The 16,133-nt window shown below is 34.9% G+C and overlaps 1 protein-coding gene across 8 annotated transcripts in view; it reads left to right on the forward strand.

The window, feature by feature from the left end:
- The window catches only part of FAM13B (family with sequence similarity 13 member B), a 77,577-nt gene that overhangs the window by 10,936 nt on the left and 50,508 nt on the right, over window positions 1–16,133 (forward strand). For 5 of the 8 annotated variants that reach the window (XM_025292637.3, XM_025292643.3, XM_025292641.3 and 2 more), the window contains exons 3-8: window positions 1,452–1,643; window positions 2,074–2,286; window positions 7,099–7,276; window positions 7,576–7,717; window positions 12,375–12,470; window positions 14,373–14,533. In XM_025292637.3, coding sequence (XP_025148422.3) covers window positions 1,487–1,643; window positions 2,074–2,286; window positions 7,099–7,276; window positions 7,576–7,717; window positions 12,375–12,470; window positions 14,373–14,533 — 947 coding nt within the window. In that variant the 5' untranslated portion in view covers window positions 1,452–1,486. The remainder of the gene's footprint in view (window positions 1–1,451; window positions 1,644–2,073; window positions 2,287–7,098; window positions 7,277–7,575; window positions 7,718–12,374; window positions 12,471–14,372; window positions 14,534–16,133) is intronic. The other 3 variants (XM_025292646.3, XM_025292642.3, XM_006050695.4) reach the window with 1 other exon arrangement.

Raw genomic sequence — 16,133 nt, forward strand, 5'->3', positions numbered from 1 at the left:
TTTTATTTCATTTTTATTTTTTATTCCTTTGGCCATGCTACATGGGCTGTGGGATCTTAGTTTCCGGACCAAGGATTGAAACCACGCCCTCAGCAATGAAAGCACAGAGTAGTAACCACTGGACCACCAGGGAATTCCCATAAATGATTATTTTAGAAAATGAATATTTATTGAGATTATTTGTTCTTTGATGATTCAGAAATTGGAAACATTGTTTTTGTCCACTGATTCTTTATTGATCACAAGTCCTACAGAGTTAAGATGAATAATTTATTTCTTCTGGACTAGACAGACTGTGGAAGTTTTTCTTTTGAATAATTATGAAGCAGCAGGATTGATAAAAGAACATTCTCATTAAAGGTAGATGCCTAGAAGAAGAAGTAAAGTCACTCAGTCGTGTCTGACTCTTTGCGAACCCATGGACTGTAGCCTATCAGGCTCTTCCGTCCATGGGATTTTCCAGGCAAGAGTGCTGGAGTGGATTGCCATTTCCTTCTCCAGGGGATCTTCCCAACCCAGGAATCGAACCCAGGTCTCCCGCATTGCAGGCAGACGCTTTACTGTCTGAGCCACCAGGATGCCTAGAGCTGAAGAATTTCCTTTGTTTATAAAAACATGGCTGCTCTGTCATGTAGAAATAAGAACTAGTTAATCTTGTTCTTATTAGCCTATCATTTAAAAAAAAAGATTCTCTCTTGTTAGGTTGCTTATGAATTGAGTGGTTAGATGAGCTTCATATACCAGAGTCTAGAAATGATTAGGTTTGACCTTTTACTTGTGTTTTATTAAGCTTGGTCAGTAAGGTCTTATTGGTGCAAAATTTGCCCCTTAATTTGTCATTGAGACATTAATATCCGTTGTGAAGTTCAGTGATCAGTTTTGCCATTGTTTGATAAATAGGCAGTCATGGCATGGCATTAGTATTGGCTTCCCTGGTGGCTCAGCTGGTAAAGAATCTGCCTGCAGTGCATGAGATCCCAGTTTGATTCCTAGATTGGGAAGATCTGCTGGAGAAGGGGTAGGCTACCCTCGCCAGTATTCTTGGGCTACCCTGGTGACTCACCTGGTAAAGAAATCTGCCTGCAATGTGAGAGACCTGGGTTCGATCCCTAGGTTGGGAGGATCACCTGGAGAAGGGAAAGGCTACCCACCCCAGTATTCTGGCCTGGAGAATTCCATGGACTGTATAGTCCATGGAATCGCAATGAGTCGGACACAAGTGAGCAATGTTCACTAAAGGGGGCATTCAGAACTGACTTCACATAGTAGAGAAAATGTTTAGATGATTGTATTGAGCTTTAATTGTAGAACACACTATGGGCCTGGTAACTGGAACATATTTAATAGATAAGAACACATTCATGTGTACAGCCTTCTTCTTTCATGTATGTAGTCATATTGCCACCAGTTAATCATTATAGTCTTTTTTTTTTTTCCCTTTCATTTGGCAGAAAAGACAGCTTTGATTTCTGGCTGCAAAAAAGATATGAGGAAGAGCTCCTCCCCTTCCTTGAGTAACTGCAACTCCGTTCTTGCTAACAAAATATTTGGAATTCCACTTGATGAGCTGCAGCAGGGAGGACATCCAGACAATGAGGTTCCGTTCATAGTCCGCCATGTAGTGGACTATATTGAGGAACATGGTATATATTTCCTTCCTTTGAGGGCTAGCCTTTGTTTTAATAGACACAACTTATCCCTTTTTGACCTTGGATTATTTTTTTCCTCAGTACTCCATGTCTACAATATTGTGAGGAAAACTGATGGAAATTATTTTTTTTTAGTGTATCTTTCACTTAAAGTTATATATTCAGATATGCCTGATTTAGAGCATATTTTAGTGGGAGGGATGATAAGAATATTTTTTAACGAATATAAGAGGGTGGGATAAAGTACAATATCCCTCAAGACAGAGACAGTGTGTGTTTTTAGATGTGTGATTTGAAGGTGTTCAGCCCAATCAGGGAGACAAGAATGGCTTTCTGAAAGTATGAATATTTTAAGTTCATTGGAGAATGAATATATATAGTAGTTGAAACTTACTTAATTTTTGCCTTGAACTAATTAATGTAGGAGGTCTGGAGCAACAAGGACTTTTTCAAGTCAATGGAAATGCTGAGACAGTGGAGTGGCTTCGGCAGAGATACGACAGTGGAGAAGAGGTGGATTTGGTTAAGGAAGCAGATGTTCCCTCAGCTATTAGTCTTCTTAGGTTTTTCCTTCAAGAACTTCCTGAACCTGTTATCCCTGGAAGTTTGCATATTCACTTGATGCAACTGTCTCAAGGTAATATAATCTGAATCTTACCAATCAATCCCTTAACATTTAATTTCAAAATCTTTATCTTTTAGAAATCTTGACATGTAAGCAGTAATTATGGTAATTCTGAGAATAATGTCTTAAGTTCCCATTTGAATACATATGCTCTTTGGGGCTGAACTGTCTAGTTAAAGGAATGGCAACCTCTTAGATTCCTGTAGTGCTGTTTACTTTTTATGATTGGTCTTAGTGAGCCTAAGATATAAGATGAGAAAGAGGAAAAGCAGGAGATAAGAACAAAGAGAGAGAAAAGAAGGAACAACAACAAAAAAAGATGTGCAGCAGAAGGTCCCATAATAGCCAATGATGTTGGTTAGTGGTGATGTTACTATGTTTATCCTTGGTTTGATTGAATATTCTAGCAAAAGCCAGAAGATAGCTTTGATTCTAAATTTGGACTATACCTAAAACTTGTTCTTGGATGCCTGAAGGAAAGTGAAAGTCTCTGTTGTGTCCGATTCTTTGCTACCCCGTGATAAAATATCAAATTGGACATCAGATTGCAAACCAAGTAAAGAAATTCATTTGTCTCTGTTGGGTTAATTTTTTGGTGGTGACTAAAAGTAGGGCTTACCTGGGATGGATAAGAAAAATAAAAGTGAGGTATGCAGAAAGGTAAAAGAACCAAGAAGCAATGAGATGCTTCTGTTTCTTGAGCCAAATGGTATTCATGTGTATATAATAGTGTGACATGTTTCATTACATAGGAAAATTTATGAAGTTGACATGTAATACAGTTGACTCTTGAACAACATGGGTTTGAACTTACCTTTTTTTTTTTTTCAAAAAATTTGTACTACGGTACTACATGATCTACAATTGGTTGAATCGACACATGAAGAACTGTGGACTTGGTGGACCTGCTATAATGATACACACGACTTTTCAATGGTGTGGAGGGTTGGTACCCCAACCCCTGTGTTGTTCAGAGATCAACTGTATTATCCATTTCTTTGGATTTTTTAAAAAATTTATTTATTTTAGTTGGCGGCTAATTACTTTATAGTATTGTAGTGGTTTTTGCTATACATTGATATGAATCAACCATGCGTTTACATGTGTTCCCCATCCTGAACCCCCCTCCCTCCTGCCTTCTTATCCCATCCCTCTGGGTCATCCCAGTGCATCAGTCCTGAGCACCCTGTCTCATGCATCAAACCTGGACTGGCAATTTATTTCACATATGATAATGTACATGTTTCAGTGCTATTCTCTCAGATCATCCCACCCTCGCTTTCTCCCACAGAGTCCAAAAGACTGTTCTATACATCTGTGTCTCTTTTGCTGTCTCACATATAGGGTTATCGTTACCATCTTTCTAAATTCCATATATATGCATTAGTATACTGCATTGGTGTTTTCTTTCTGGCTTACTTCACTCTGTATATTTTTTCTGGCTTTTCTTTGTATTGTGGAATCTCTTTAAATTTTCGAAATGGAACTTCTAGAGAAATTCAGTGATAGTAAGAAATTATAACTGTTTCCTTAATCCCTACTTGCTGTGAGAGCTGGATATTTTGTTTGTATATATCCTTGTGTATGGTTAGAAGAGGAGGATTTCCTTTTGAGAGTATTTTTCCATTTTATTTTTTTCTTAAATTTATTATTTTTTTTAAAATTTAAAAGCAAGCCTAAGTTAATAGATGCCTCTTATTTATGTGTTAAAAGTCAATACAGTGATAATTTATGATCCTGTTATGTATGTTTTTCTCTATACAGCTAGATGATTGAGCTCATTTTATACTTGATTTATTCAGGAATGGTTAGCCTGATTCAGTTTTGTTTCTTTATTGTGCCACCTGGATCAAAGAACAGGTTTCAGAATAAAGTATCAATATCGTCACCTTTTTTCAAAGTGTAATTTTCTTTTTTTGTCCCAAGAAATATTATTTTTGTTTTGAATTTCTGAATCTATTTCAAATTTCTTTTCTTGGAAGTAGGTATTTTTTCAGATGTTTATATTGAGTCACCTAATAAGCATTTTTGCACCCATTAAATATATATAATGAAACTGATGTGTTAGAGTTTTTTGAGCTTTTTTTATGTCTTTAGAGCCATTCATTTTGTTTTTATAATGATAGGATTCCATTTTCCCTGTGTTATAGAATTGTAGACAGGTCTTTTAAAGTTCTAAGAATCTGATAATCTTTCAGTTTTGACTGAAAATTTATAAATGAATAAGTGGAATAAGATTTAGTGATAATAAAGTTACTGCCTCTCACTGATGCTACCAGTCAGAAGCTGTTCTGTCAGTGAGAGTGTCATTTTCACTGTTACTCATTTAAAAGTACGACAGTATCATGTACTGTGTTACTTATGGAGTTACAATATATATCTTACTAATTATTCTGTGTCAGTATTCACTTGTGAAGGAATTTAAGATGTGCATAAATGCTTTTGGCCTGTTTTCAGAAAACCACCATTCTCCTCCATTGCCCATGTACATAACCATTAGCACACACACCCATACACACACACACATGCATGCACACACACCCATATAAGACACCCATTTCTTTAATAGGTATGCAGATAGGTGTGGCGGTACTTGAGGTGATACTTGTAATTCTGTTGTAATAAAATCTATTCGTTCATACTTTAATCATTCATTTGGGAAGGTGTCTGGGTCTCTGGACAGAATTCTCTCCATTTATCGTAGGTAACTCTTATGTTAATATTTTAATATTTCACAACCTTGGTACTCCTAATATTTTGGGCTAGGTAATTCTTTAGTATAGGGGCTATCCTTGAATTTTAAGATATTCAGTAGAATCCCTGGACTCTGTCTACTAGATCCACTGGTACCCCTTTCCCCCAGGTTATGACAATCATTCCCTTCATTGTCAATGTTATCAGCCATTGGTTTAGCTCATGATAGTTTGTCCAGTTGTTTATACATCGTATTTTGGTAGAAAACACAATTCACAATTCTGTGAATTTGTTGTTACATTAAAAAAAAAACTGTTAACAATGGTTAAAAGATTTCCTAGTCAGGGGAATCTTCTTTGATATGTACATATATTTTTCCTGGTTATGATTTAACTAGGTAGTAGGCTTAAAATGGGAGAAGGCAATGGCACCCCTCTCCAGTACTCTTGCCTGGAAAATCCCATGGACGGAGGACCCTGGTGGGCCACAGTCCATGGGGTCGCTAAGAGTCGGACACGACTGAGCGACTTCACTTTCACTTTTCACTTTCATGCATTGGAGAAGGACATGGCAACCCACTCCAGTGTTCTTGCCTGGAGAATCCTGGGGACGGGGGAGCCCGGTGGGCTGCCGTCTGTGGGGTCGCACAGAGTCGGGCACGACTGAAGCGACTTAGCAGCAGCAGCAGGCTTAAAATGGCACCCCACTCTGGTACTCTGGCTTGGAAAATCCCATGGACGGAGGAGCCTGGTAGACTGCAGTCCATGGGGTTGCTAAGAGTCGGATATGACTGAGCAACTTCACTTTCACTTTTCCTTTCATGCATTGGGGAAGGAAATGGCAACCCACTCCAGTGTTCTTGCCTGGAAAATCTCAGGGACGGGGGAGCCTGGTGGGCTGCTGTCTGTGGGGTCACACAGAGTTGGACAGGACTGAAACGACTTGGCAGCAGTAGAAGCAGAAGTTTAGAAGAAAACAGAAATTCAAAAAAACATTCATTCAGGGACTGTTCCAACCAATTATAAAGACAGAGTACCTGGGCAGTTGATAATGTTATGTAATGTAGAAGAATTGTTACTGGTTGCATTTTAAATTTTAAGTAAAACTCATATGACCATAGCCGTTTCTGTTAACTTCTTAGAGTTGTGTTATTTTGTAGAGATGACCAATATCATGGTCATAACCTTTTACCAATAATTTTTCCCCCCAATAATTATTTTTAAATTAATTTTAAGGACCTCAAGAAAAATACAGAATGAAAGATAATTGGGTTAATTTTCCCTATTAGAGCAATTAATTACTTCCTTTTGAGGTACCTCTGAGAAATTACTTCTCCTCTTTGGGACCCTCACCAGTCAGTGGGTTGATTCAGACCTAATTTCTGTTAATGAAAACTTATTGACCTAAACACAGGACCTGTCTTTTGGTAGCTGAAAATTCACTTGGTAAACCGAGAAGAGGAATTTGGGTTTTTTTTTTTTTTTTTTTTTTTTGGCTGCATCATGCAGCATGTAGGATCTTAGTTCCCTGACCAGAGATTAAACCCCCTGCATTGGAAGCCTAGAGTCTTAACCACTGGATTGCCAGGGAAGTCCTGGAATGTATCCTAATTTATTGATAGTTCTGTTGATATTGCTGAATTTAATTGTCCTTTTCAGAATGTTAAAAGAAGAAAGTCTGTTTTTTACTCTGTTTCTTCCTTGTTTTTTCTTTCAGATACTTTTAGCTGGTTAAATTGCTTCTCATTTTTGCTTACTAGTGGTTGGTGTTGATTGGTATTGACGAGTACGTTTTGACTTCTTAGAGTTGGCACTAATTTGGAAACGCATATACAGTCATGCAAAAGAGATAGTATGTTGAGAATTAAAATAAGCTCTAGGATTGGTGCCAGTGAATAATAGATGAAGAAAACATTCTCCAACAGTTGAGGGGTTGCATTCCTTCTCCAGTTCTTCCACTTAATAAGAGAAATGCAGAGCCCTAAGGCATTTGGCCTCTAGTAGAGGAAGTGAAGAGGTTTTGAATTGTTATAGTAAACTGGTGATGTAGGTGGAGTAATGTGAATCTGGCAAAATATCTGAGCTTTGCTTTTACTTCATTAAGAAAAAACCCTGTCATTATGTTTTATAGATTATAATAATGAAGATGAATTTGGAAGAAAGTTGAGGTTCCTCTTGCAACAGCTTCCACCTGTTAATTACAGTTTGTTAAAGTTCCTGTGTAGATTTTTAGCCAATGTAGCATCACATCATGAAGAAATTTGGTCAGCAAACTCTTTGGCTGCTGTCTTTGGTCCAGATGTCTTCCAGTGAGTTTTTCACAAATTTTTGTTTTATTAAATAACATTATATTTATGAAATAGAATCATTATACTGTCTCCCAAGGGTCATAGGTTGCTTGATGAACCATCATTTTTTATAGTAGATCTGATTAATCCTCCCAGCATTTCTGTGAACAAGGTACAAATTAGGTTGGCTTTACAGATGTTCAAACTGAGGCACAGAATGGTGGCATAAATCACTCAGGTCTATAAAGTGACTCAGTTTCTTCAGACTTTGTCTGTGATGGATTTAAGGACTCTCAATTCAGTTTGGACTTTTCTTTTAGTATTTACACAGATGTGGAAGATCTGAAAGAACAAGAAATAGTAAGCAGGATAATGGCTGGACTTCTGGAAAATTACTATGAGTTTTTTGAGAATGAAGAGGAAGATTTTTCATCTAATGATTTGAGTTCAATTACTGAACAGGTGAGACTATTTTAAATATTCTACTTGGAGGGAGGTTTTTTTCATTTGGTAAAGAATATGCTCTTAAAGGCTTGGCCCAAACTTACGTGGACTTTTTAAGTACTAAAAGTTTAGAACGTAATTTTCTTGGTTATTATATTATACATTATCATAGGTGGTATTTCCATGTAGTATATGAATGTGATTTTTTTTCTGAACAATTTCTTGTCGTCAATTTGGATAATATGGAAAAGGAATCGAAACCAGAGATACGCTAGAGCTTTTGTGGGTTTTCTTGTGTTTTTCTTTTGTTAAATTAAGCATTGTTTATTTTGTAAGAGTAGTGTGTTTTTGTTTTTGCAAAGAAATTGCTAGCATAGAGGAAAGTAGGCAGAGGTTGAGAATTAGAAGGTAGAGGGAAAGGTGGTATATAAAATTGACACAAACTTTTAAAAATGTTTTTTTGATTGAAGTAGCAAGTCAGTGCAGCAGTGTAACCGTTATCATATTAATTCCCATTAGGGAAGTATCAGGAGAGTAATAGTTTAGGTTGCAGATCTTTTAAATTTTGTGGCTCTTGAATATTAAAACCCATTTCTCAACAGTATATTTTGTTGTTACTGTTATGCCTTAATGGTTGAGACTACAAAAGGGTCCTCATTCATTTCTTCTTTATGAAGTGAGAATATTGATTCTGAGTTATTGTTTTTGACTGTAAAGCCACATTAATCCAGACTTCTCAGGTTGAGAATTCATGCTTTAGGTCTGTCTAGAAGTTTTTCTTGTGTACTTAAGTGAAATGATTTGTCAAGCAAACTTTTATATTAAAACTTATAATGTTATTTATATTTTGAGTGTGGGGTGGGGCTGCTACCTTTTTAAAAATAATAATTCACCTGGTTAAAAATAAATGAGGTAAAATATATAGTAAAATGTCCTATTCTTACCTGTGCCCATCCTCTCCCTCTCATTGGTTTTTGAATGTGTTTTTCCAGAATTTCTTTATGCAAATGTAAGTAAATATTTCTTCTTAGAATTTTTAATATTTTTAATTTAATATTTTAATTTTTATGGAAAGTAGCATACTTTACATAGTATTCTACACATTGTTCTTTTTTAATCATTTGACAATGTATCTTGGAGATCTTTTATTGGAATGTAAAGAACGTAGTCTTTTTTTTTTAATATCTGTGTAAGTTCTCTATTGTATGAATGTAGCATATAATTTATCTGATTCATAGTATCTGTATCCACTTGAAATGGTGATAGCACATCCCAGTTTTCTCAGAGGCATCGTAGTTTATATCTGCTTTCTAATGTAATTATTAGGAAGAAATAGTAAAAAATTATAATATAATATAGTCAAATAATAAAAATTATTGTTGTTTTAATAGCTTCCCTTTTCACTTTCAAATGTATCCAAGTTTAGATGATAAATTATATGGTTATGCTGTTTATTGATGGACAATGGACTATTTCCTTTCATTTGTTCTTAAACTATAAAGCAGCATCTCTTGAATGTTTATCATACATATTTTCATTCATTCTTATAGGTGTTGGCTTTGATTATGTGAGTTAGGAGTTTTATTTCCTAGGTAGCCCAGCTTTTATTTAAAAGGGTTTCTATACCATTGTGAACTTTTATAGATAAGTCTTTTTAATAATTGGGAATTATACTTTACTTAGGTTTGTTTTGTGTTTTTAAATGAAGTTTAGTTAATTTACAGCATTGTGTTAGTTCCGAATGTACAACATAGTGATTCAGTTATCCATGTTAACACATTCAGTTATGTAGCTGTCTTTTTTCAGGTTCTTTTCTCCTTTTGCAGGTTCTTTTCTCTTATAAATCATTATGAAGTATTGAGTATAGTTTCCTGTGCTATATAGTAGTGGTACACAATTGTCCCAAACTCCTTATGTATCCCCCCCCGCCACCACCACCTTTGGTAACCATAAGTTTGTTTTCTATGTCTATGGATGTATTCTATAAATATTTATTTTTTTTAAGATTCCACATATAAGTGACATCACATGATATTTGTCTTCTCTTTCTGGCTTACTTCACTTAGTATGATAATCTTTAAGTCCATCCATATTGCTGCAAATGGTATTATTTCATTCTTTTTTATGGCTGAGTAATATTCCATTGTGTGTGTGTGTGTGTGTGTGTGTGTGTGTGTGTGTGTATCAGTTACATGTGTATATATGTATCAGTCACATCTTCTTTATCCATTCATCTGTCAGTGAACATTTAGATTGCTTCCATATTTTGGCTGTTGTAAATGGTGCTGCTGGGAACACTGGGGTGCGTGTATTTTTTCAAATTAGAGTTTTTGTCTTTTTCAGATACATGCCCAAGAGTGGGACTGCTGGATCATATGCGACTCTATTGTTAGTTTTGTAAGGAACCTCCATACTGTTTTCCATAGTGGCTGCACCAATTTACATCCCCACCAAGAGTGTAGGAGGGTTGCTTTTTCTCTACACCCTCTCGAGCATTTATTTTTTGTAGACTTTTTGATACTGACCATTCTGACTGGAGTGAGGTTAATACCTCATTGTGGTTTTGATTTGCATTTCTCTAATAATTAGTGATGTTGAACAGTTTTTCATGTGCCTTTTGGCCATCACATGTCCTCTTTGGAGAAATGTCTGTTTAGATCTTCTGCCCATTTTTTTTTTTTTTAATTTTTATTGTACTTGTATGAGCTGTTTGTATATTTTGGAAATTAATCCCTTGTGAGTTGCATTGGTTATTCCCCCCCCCCCCCCCCCCCCCATTCTGTAGGTTGACTTTTTGTTTTGTTTATAGTAAGTTTAATTAGGTCTCATTTATTTTTGTTTTTACTCTCAGAAATGAAGCCAAAAAGCTATTGTTACAATATGTGTTAGAGAGTGTTCTGCCTCTGCTTTCCTCTAAGAGTTTTATAGTATCCAGACTTATATTTAGGTCTTTAATCCATTTTGAGTTTATTTTTGTATGTGGTGTTAGAGAATGTTCTAATTTCATTCTTTTACACATTGCTGTCTGGTTTTCTCAACACCACTTATTGGAGAATTTGCCTTTTCTCCATTGTTTAGTCTTGTCTCATTTGTCATTGATTAGTTAGCTGTAGGTTGGTTCCTTAAATTTTTTATATTTTCTTCATGTAACCATTTTTACCATTGTCTGACTTTCCTTCCCTCTTTTTCTTCTTCCTTTCCTTTCTTCCTCTCCTCTCTCTTTTCCAGTATCAGAAACTATTAAGAAAACAGTAATAGATGTCAAATTATAATTTACCATGTATAAACTGAGGATGAATACATATGTATACACACACACACATATATATGTTGTATATGTATTTGTGAGATAAATCAAGTCCGTAGAATTTGTAGCCTGAAACTGCTCCATAGAACTTCTGGCATATTTTTTTGAAGGTTTCCAACTATACAGTATGTGACTTAAGAAACTTGATTAAAATAAAGAACTGACACAGCTGTTCAAAATTATTTTTGCTGAAAAGAAAATGACAAGAAGAGGACAAGTGAATATATGTGCCTTAAATGTTTAATGCTTTTTGATATCCATATGAACTCTCATCTTTGGGGGATTCTGTGTGCCACCTTTCTTTTCATTTTAGTTCAGTAGTTAATTTTTTAAAATAAAGTTAATGGCTGCTGAAAATGAAACAACATACACACATTTGTGTTACTCATTTTCTACTTTTCTGAGATGATTTGACTTATAAGAAACTGATGATGCCAATTCTTCTAAAGTCTGCAGGGTATATCTTGATTATGTTTTACATTGTGGTATAATTCTCTGATATTTCTATTATCTTGCAGCTTTCTTACGTAAACTGAAATATATTCATAGCTCACATATATTGCATTTATATTTCTGTATTTTTTTAAGCACTATAAAAACTGACTCAAAATATATTGTGCTTTACATTAAATAGTTGTGGTCAATTAACACCTGTGAATAATGTTGAATTCTGCAGATTTGACTGTGAATAGAAAAGAGGATATTAGCATATTGAACAGAATATGCTCAAAAAACAGGGTAGTGTAGTTAGTCCTGAGAGACAGCAAGGTATATCACTTACCTTGGCTCATGTTGCTAATCACCAGAATCTATTGTCTACTTTTCTTAGTTTGAATTATAACTGGATTTCAATAGTACAGATTTCTGAAATTTCTTTTTTAAGGTAGATTTCATATCTTTCATATTTGACTTGTGAAGCTGAATTGATCAGATACTGAGTGAAAGTAAAATCTCCTCAAACTCAGCACCGTTTGGTTGCATTTTAAAGTTGTTATAACTTAAATGCTGCTAATTTGTTATCCACATACATAAAGAGGTGGGCAGACCCAGCCTGTCGTGGCAGTGCATTGGTTTTCCCCCTGATTTTGACATTTGAGGAAAGCAAAACTTATTTAGCACTCTCTACTTTCAGAGTTTCATCCCATTAATGCAAGTATTTGGCCATTAGGTCCTTTTCAAGGTAGTAGATTTTTTTTTTTAATAGTATGAGAAGTCTCCTTTGATTGGAGATGTTGAATAGGGAGTGTTTGAGTAATGACCCAGAGTCAGAGAACAGATTCTGTGTATGGGATCCTTAAATGATTGCAAATCCAGTAGAGTGGTTTGAAGATGTAGGTGATAATTATGTTTCTTTATACGTTTGAGAAGGCAGGTAGCAGCGTTCTCCACAAGCTGGAGTCTGGAGAGCAGGCATTTCACGAGGTCCTAGAGAAGGGAATTACAGCAGTCAAAGAAGGAAGAGATGTAAGTATGGCTGAGGGTTTTCCATAAGTGAAGTTGAGTCAGGTGCCTATATAGGGTAGGTTCAGAATAACTTATGAACAGAATAGAGTATTGATAAGCAGAAGGTCAAGTTGATAAGAGGATCAAGAAGAACTTTTGAAGCTAAGCTGTGGGGTGATGGAGCATTTTTATCTAATTTTTACTCTTACCCAAACCAATTTAATGAATTTTTACTGCAAGAAATTACACTAGAAGGCCTGGGGTGGGGTTGGGGGAGTGAGAAGAAAGACCCATAGGCAATAGATTGTGTTTGTGTCCTATCTTAGTTGATGGTTACTGGTGAAAATATTAGGAAATATCTATTAATTTACATAAAGCTTATTGAATCAAATATATATTCATTATAATTGGGTGTAAAGTTTTAATGGAAAGAGCTATTGACTGTAGACAAACTGATTTTAAAATCGGTGATGTAACATTAAAATTGCAGTCCTTCTGAACCAAAAATGTGTGTACTGAATAGTTACCTATTCTCAGTTTAAATAGTCACCTTACTTTTTTTTTTTTTTTGCAGTCTTCTAATCTTGTACTCAAACCTAAGAACAGTATTTTCTTGCCAGTTTTTTTCCTTGGATTATCAAGTAGATATTAGTTAAATACATTCTTGATTTTAAGTAATTTATTAAATACATAGATAAAGAGAGTAACTTTCCATTTCATCCAGTTTAAAAACTGACCTGTCATTTGAAATTTTCACCTTTATGTATAAATCTAACTTCTCAGTTAATCATTTCTGTGTGTGTGTTAGTCGCTCAGTCGTGTCCAACTCTTTGCGATCCCATGGACTGGAGCCGACCAGGCTCCTTTGTCCAAGGGATTCTCCAGGCAAGAATACTGGAGTGGGTTGCCATGCCCTCCTCCAATAACCACTTAGGCCAATGATTTTCAGTACTTGTTAATTAGGAGTTGGTAGAGTATCAAAGTATAATTACCTTCTGATTCAAGTTTTCATTTCTGAGAGTCTTGTAGCAATTGTTGTATTTGCCTGTCAGGAAAAACACCAGTGTTACATGTAGCAGTAATTATTCTAGCTATTGTCAGCCCATTTGGCTAGAATGGACAGAACTATTTAAGTTTACTCTTTAATGTTTTTAATGAGTAGTATTAATTTATAAAAAATGGTATGACTTTATGGCTAGTTTCTTCTATGGGATAGCTTAGAAAAATATGTTTTTCATTTGAAAATATTTTGTTGGTTTTCCTTCTTAGATATTTGTGTCTTTTTAATTAGAATGATTATTTACTTATGTAGCCAGTTTGATAATAGAAAATGTTTTCTAGCCCCTGACAGAAAGAGAATTATAACCTTGAGTTGTGCTTCATGGTAAAAATAGTGAGTTCTTCCTTGTTGTAAGGTCCAGTTTCTGCATGAAGAGCTGAGTCTGAACCATTTAGAAGTTAGCCATCATTTTCTAAAACATAGTTAAGACCTTAAGGCAAAATTTCTGTGCCCTTTTTTCCCCCACACTTACTCTGTGTTAAAATCACTTGTTCAGTGCACTTGGAAATTGGAGGGGTCAATTGAAGTCTTCGTTGTAGCTCTTAGATTTACAAATCTGATTGGTTAGGAAATGAAGCTTTTTAAATGTTATAGTGTGCATGCTTTTTCATAGTTTGCAGTCTTATTCATATTCCTAGTGATACACTAATATAATCATTACCTTCTGCTTTAAAAATATTATGTTTGGTTTGAAATTTTACTCTAATGTGGAGAAGTTGGCAGATACTTTGTAAGGGAAATTAGTCTTAAGGAAATGAAGCTGAAAATGAGTTGTGTTTAAATTTTTCTTAGAATAGTATGTTTTAGATATCAGTTAACAGTTTCATTAAATTTTAATTCTCGGTTTCCTCTTATTTATATAGGTTAATGAACTTTCTGAGGAAGAAGAAGAAGATGAAAAGCTGGAACGTATAGAAGAACTTCCAGAAGAGGGTGCAGGAAAATCAGATGACATGCCAGAGGTGGTACAATTAAGGATGACTGAAAACATCCTGGAACCAAATAGTGTTACAGCATCAACAAGGTAGTATTTCATTTGAAAGGACTAGTTTTTGAGCACTTCATTCTGGTTGTAAATTCACTCAAGCACTACATTACACAGATTATAGTAATATATGAAAGATTAGTTTGTATATGAAAAAGAACAATAAGAACATTTTAAAGAAATAAACTGGTTAAGGAGTTTTCAGCTATTAATACCTTCTAAAAAAATAATCTCTTATGTATATTTCCTCTTAAAGGTTATTTGTTTTTGTATTATTAGTGTATTAGTTGGGTTAGGTAAAATTTCAGAACCTTTGAAAGTAGAATTGCTAGAGAAACATATAGTGGTTGAGTTGACTATATTTCCAGCTCCTAGGCACTAGATTGAACTAGGCTTTGAGGAGAGGACTCTGTGATTCTTTAAGATGGTGCTTTCTAATCCTTTCATGTATAAAGTGCTATTAAAGATGGTAGGCTGGAGGCACTATCGTAGCACATGGGTAGGACCATTGGACACAGTGTTTAGGAAGCATTAGAGAATTCAAGAATGCCCCATTCATAGCTCTAGGTTTGGTAAATTCTGTCCTAGTTGTCTGTAAAGCTCCATGGTTTTCTAATTAGGTGGACGGTTACTTGTTTAGGTCACTAGATGTTTTTCATTAGATTTGTGTTCAATAAAATAGTGATTTAAAAAGTAGAGAAAATAATAATTTGATTAAACAAATATTTAATTATTAATTTAAATATTTAATTACTAATTAATTCATTTAAATAGTAATTTAAGAGACAGCAAAATATTTAAAAAATAACTAGTAATTTAATGAAAGAACTATTCAGTGTCATCTAGAAAAATTATAAAGTAGTTTAAAGTGTATACTTGTAAACTTTTGTTTAGTTGCTAGGTCATATTTGACTCTTGTGATCCCATAGACTGTAGCCCGTCAGGCTTCTGTGTCCATGATATTTTCCAGGCAAGAATACTGGAGCAGGTTGCCATTTCCTTCTCTAGGGGATCTTCCCAACCCAGGGATAGAGCCCATGTCTCCTTTATTACAGGCAGATTCTTTACCATTGAGCCACCAGGAAAGCCCATACTTCTAAATACTACTATTAAGTGTCTCTTTGGGACTCTATATTTTTATATTAGTTATAGTTTCTTCAGACAGGAAGATAATTTTGGTATATTAACATGTTTATTCACCTTTTTGGTGGTGGTTTAGTTGCTAAGTTGTGTCCAACTCTTAAGACCCTATGGACTGTATGTAGCCTGCCAAGCTCCTCTGTCCTTGGAATTTGGAATTTCTCAGGCAAGAATACTGGAGTAGGTTGCCATTTTCTCCTCCAGTTCACCTTTTTGCCCCTGGTATAATTTTTTGTTTGTACTTTTCTGTTTACATGATATTCTTAATTCTATGTTAGATATATATGAAAATACTTATAAGCTATATGTTAAAGTATTTAGCTATGTCTTAATTATGTATTTACTTTAATTCTTTTTTCTGATCTTTGAGTTATTCCAGCTTACTCTACAGCTTTTGTTCTTAGGTCCTTTTATCCTTCTTTTGACTTTTTCCAAATAAATTTGGAAAATTCATTAGGCTCAAAGAGAGAATTTTTCTGTGACTTTTGGTAAGTATTTC

The sequence above is a fragment of the Bubalus bubalis genome, chromosome 9 (genome assembly GCF_019923935.1).
Source record: "Bubalus bubalis isolate 160015118507 breed Murrah chromosome 9, NDDB_SH_1, whole genome shotgun sequence".
Lineage (NCBI taxonomy): Eukaryota > Metazoa > Chordata > Mammalia > Artiodactyla > Bovidae > Bubalus > Bubalus bubalis.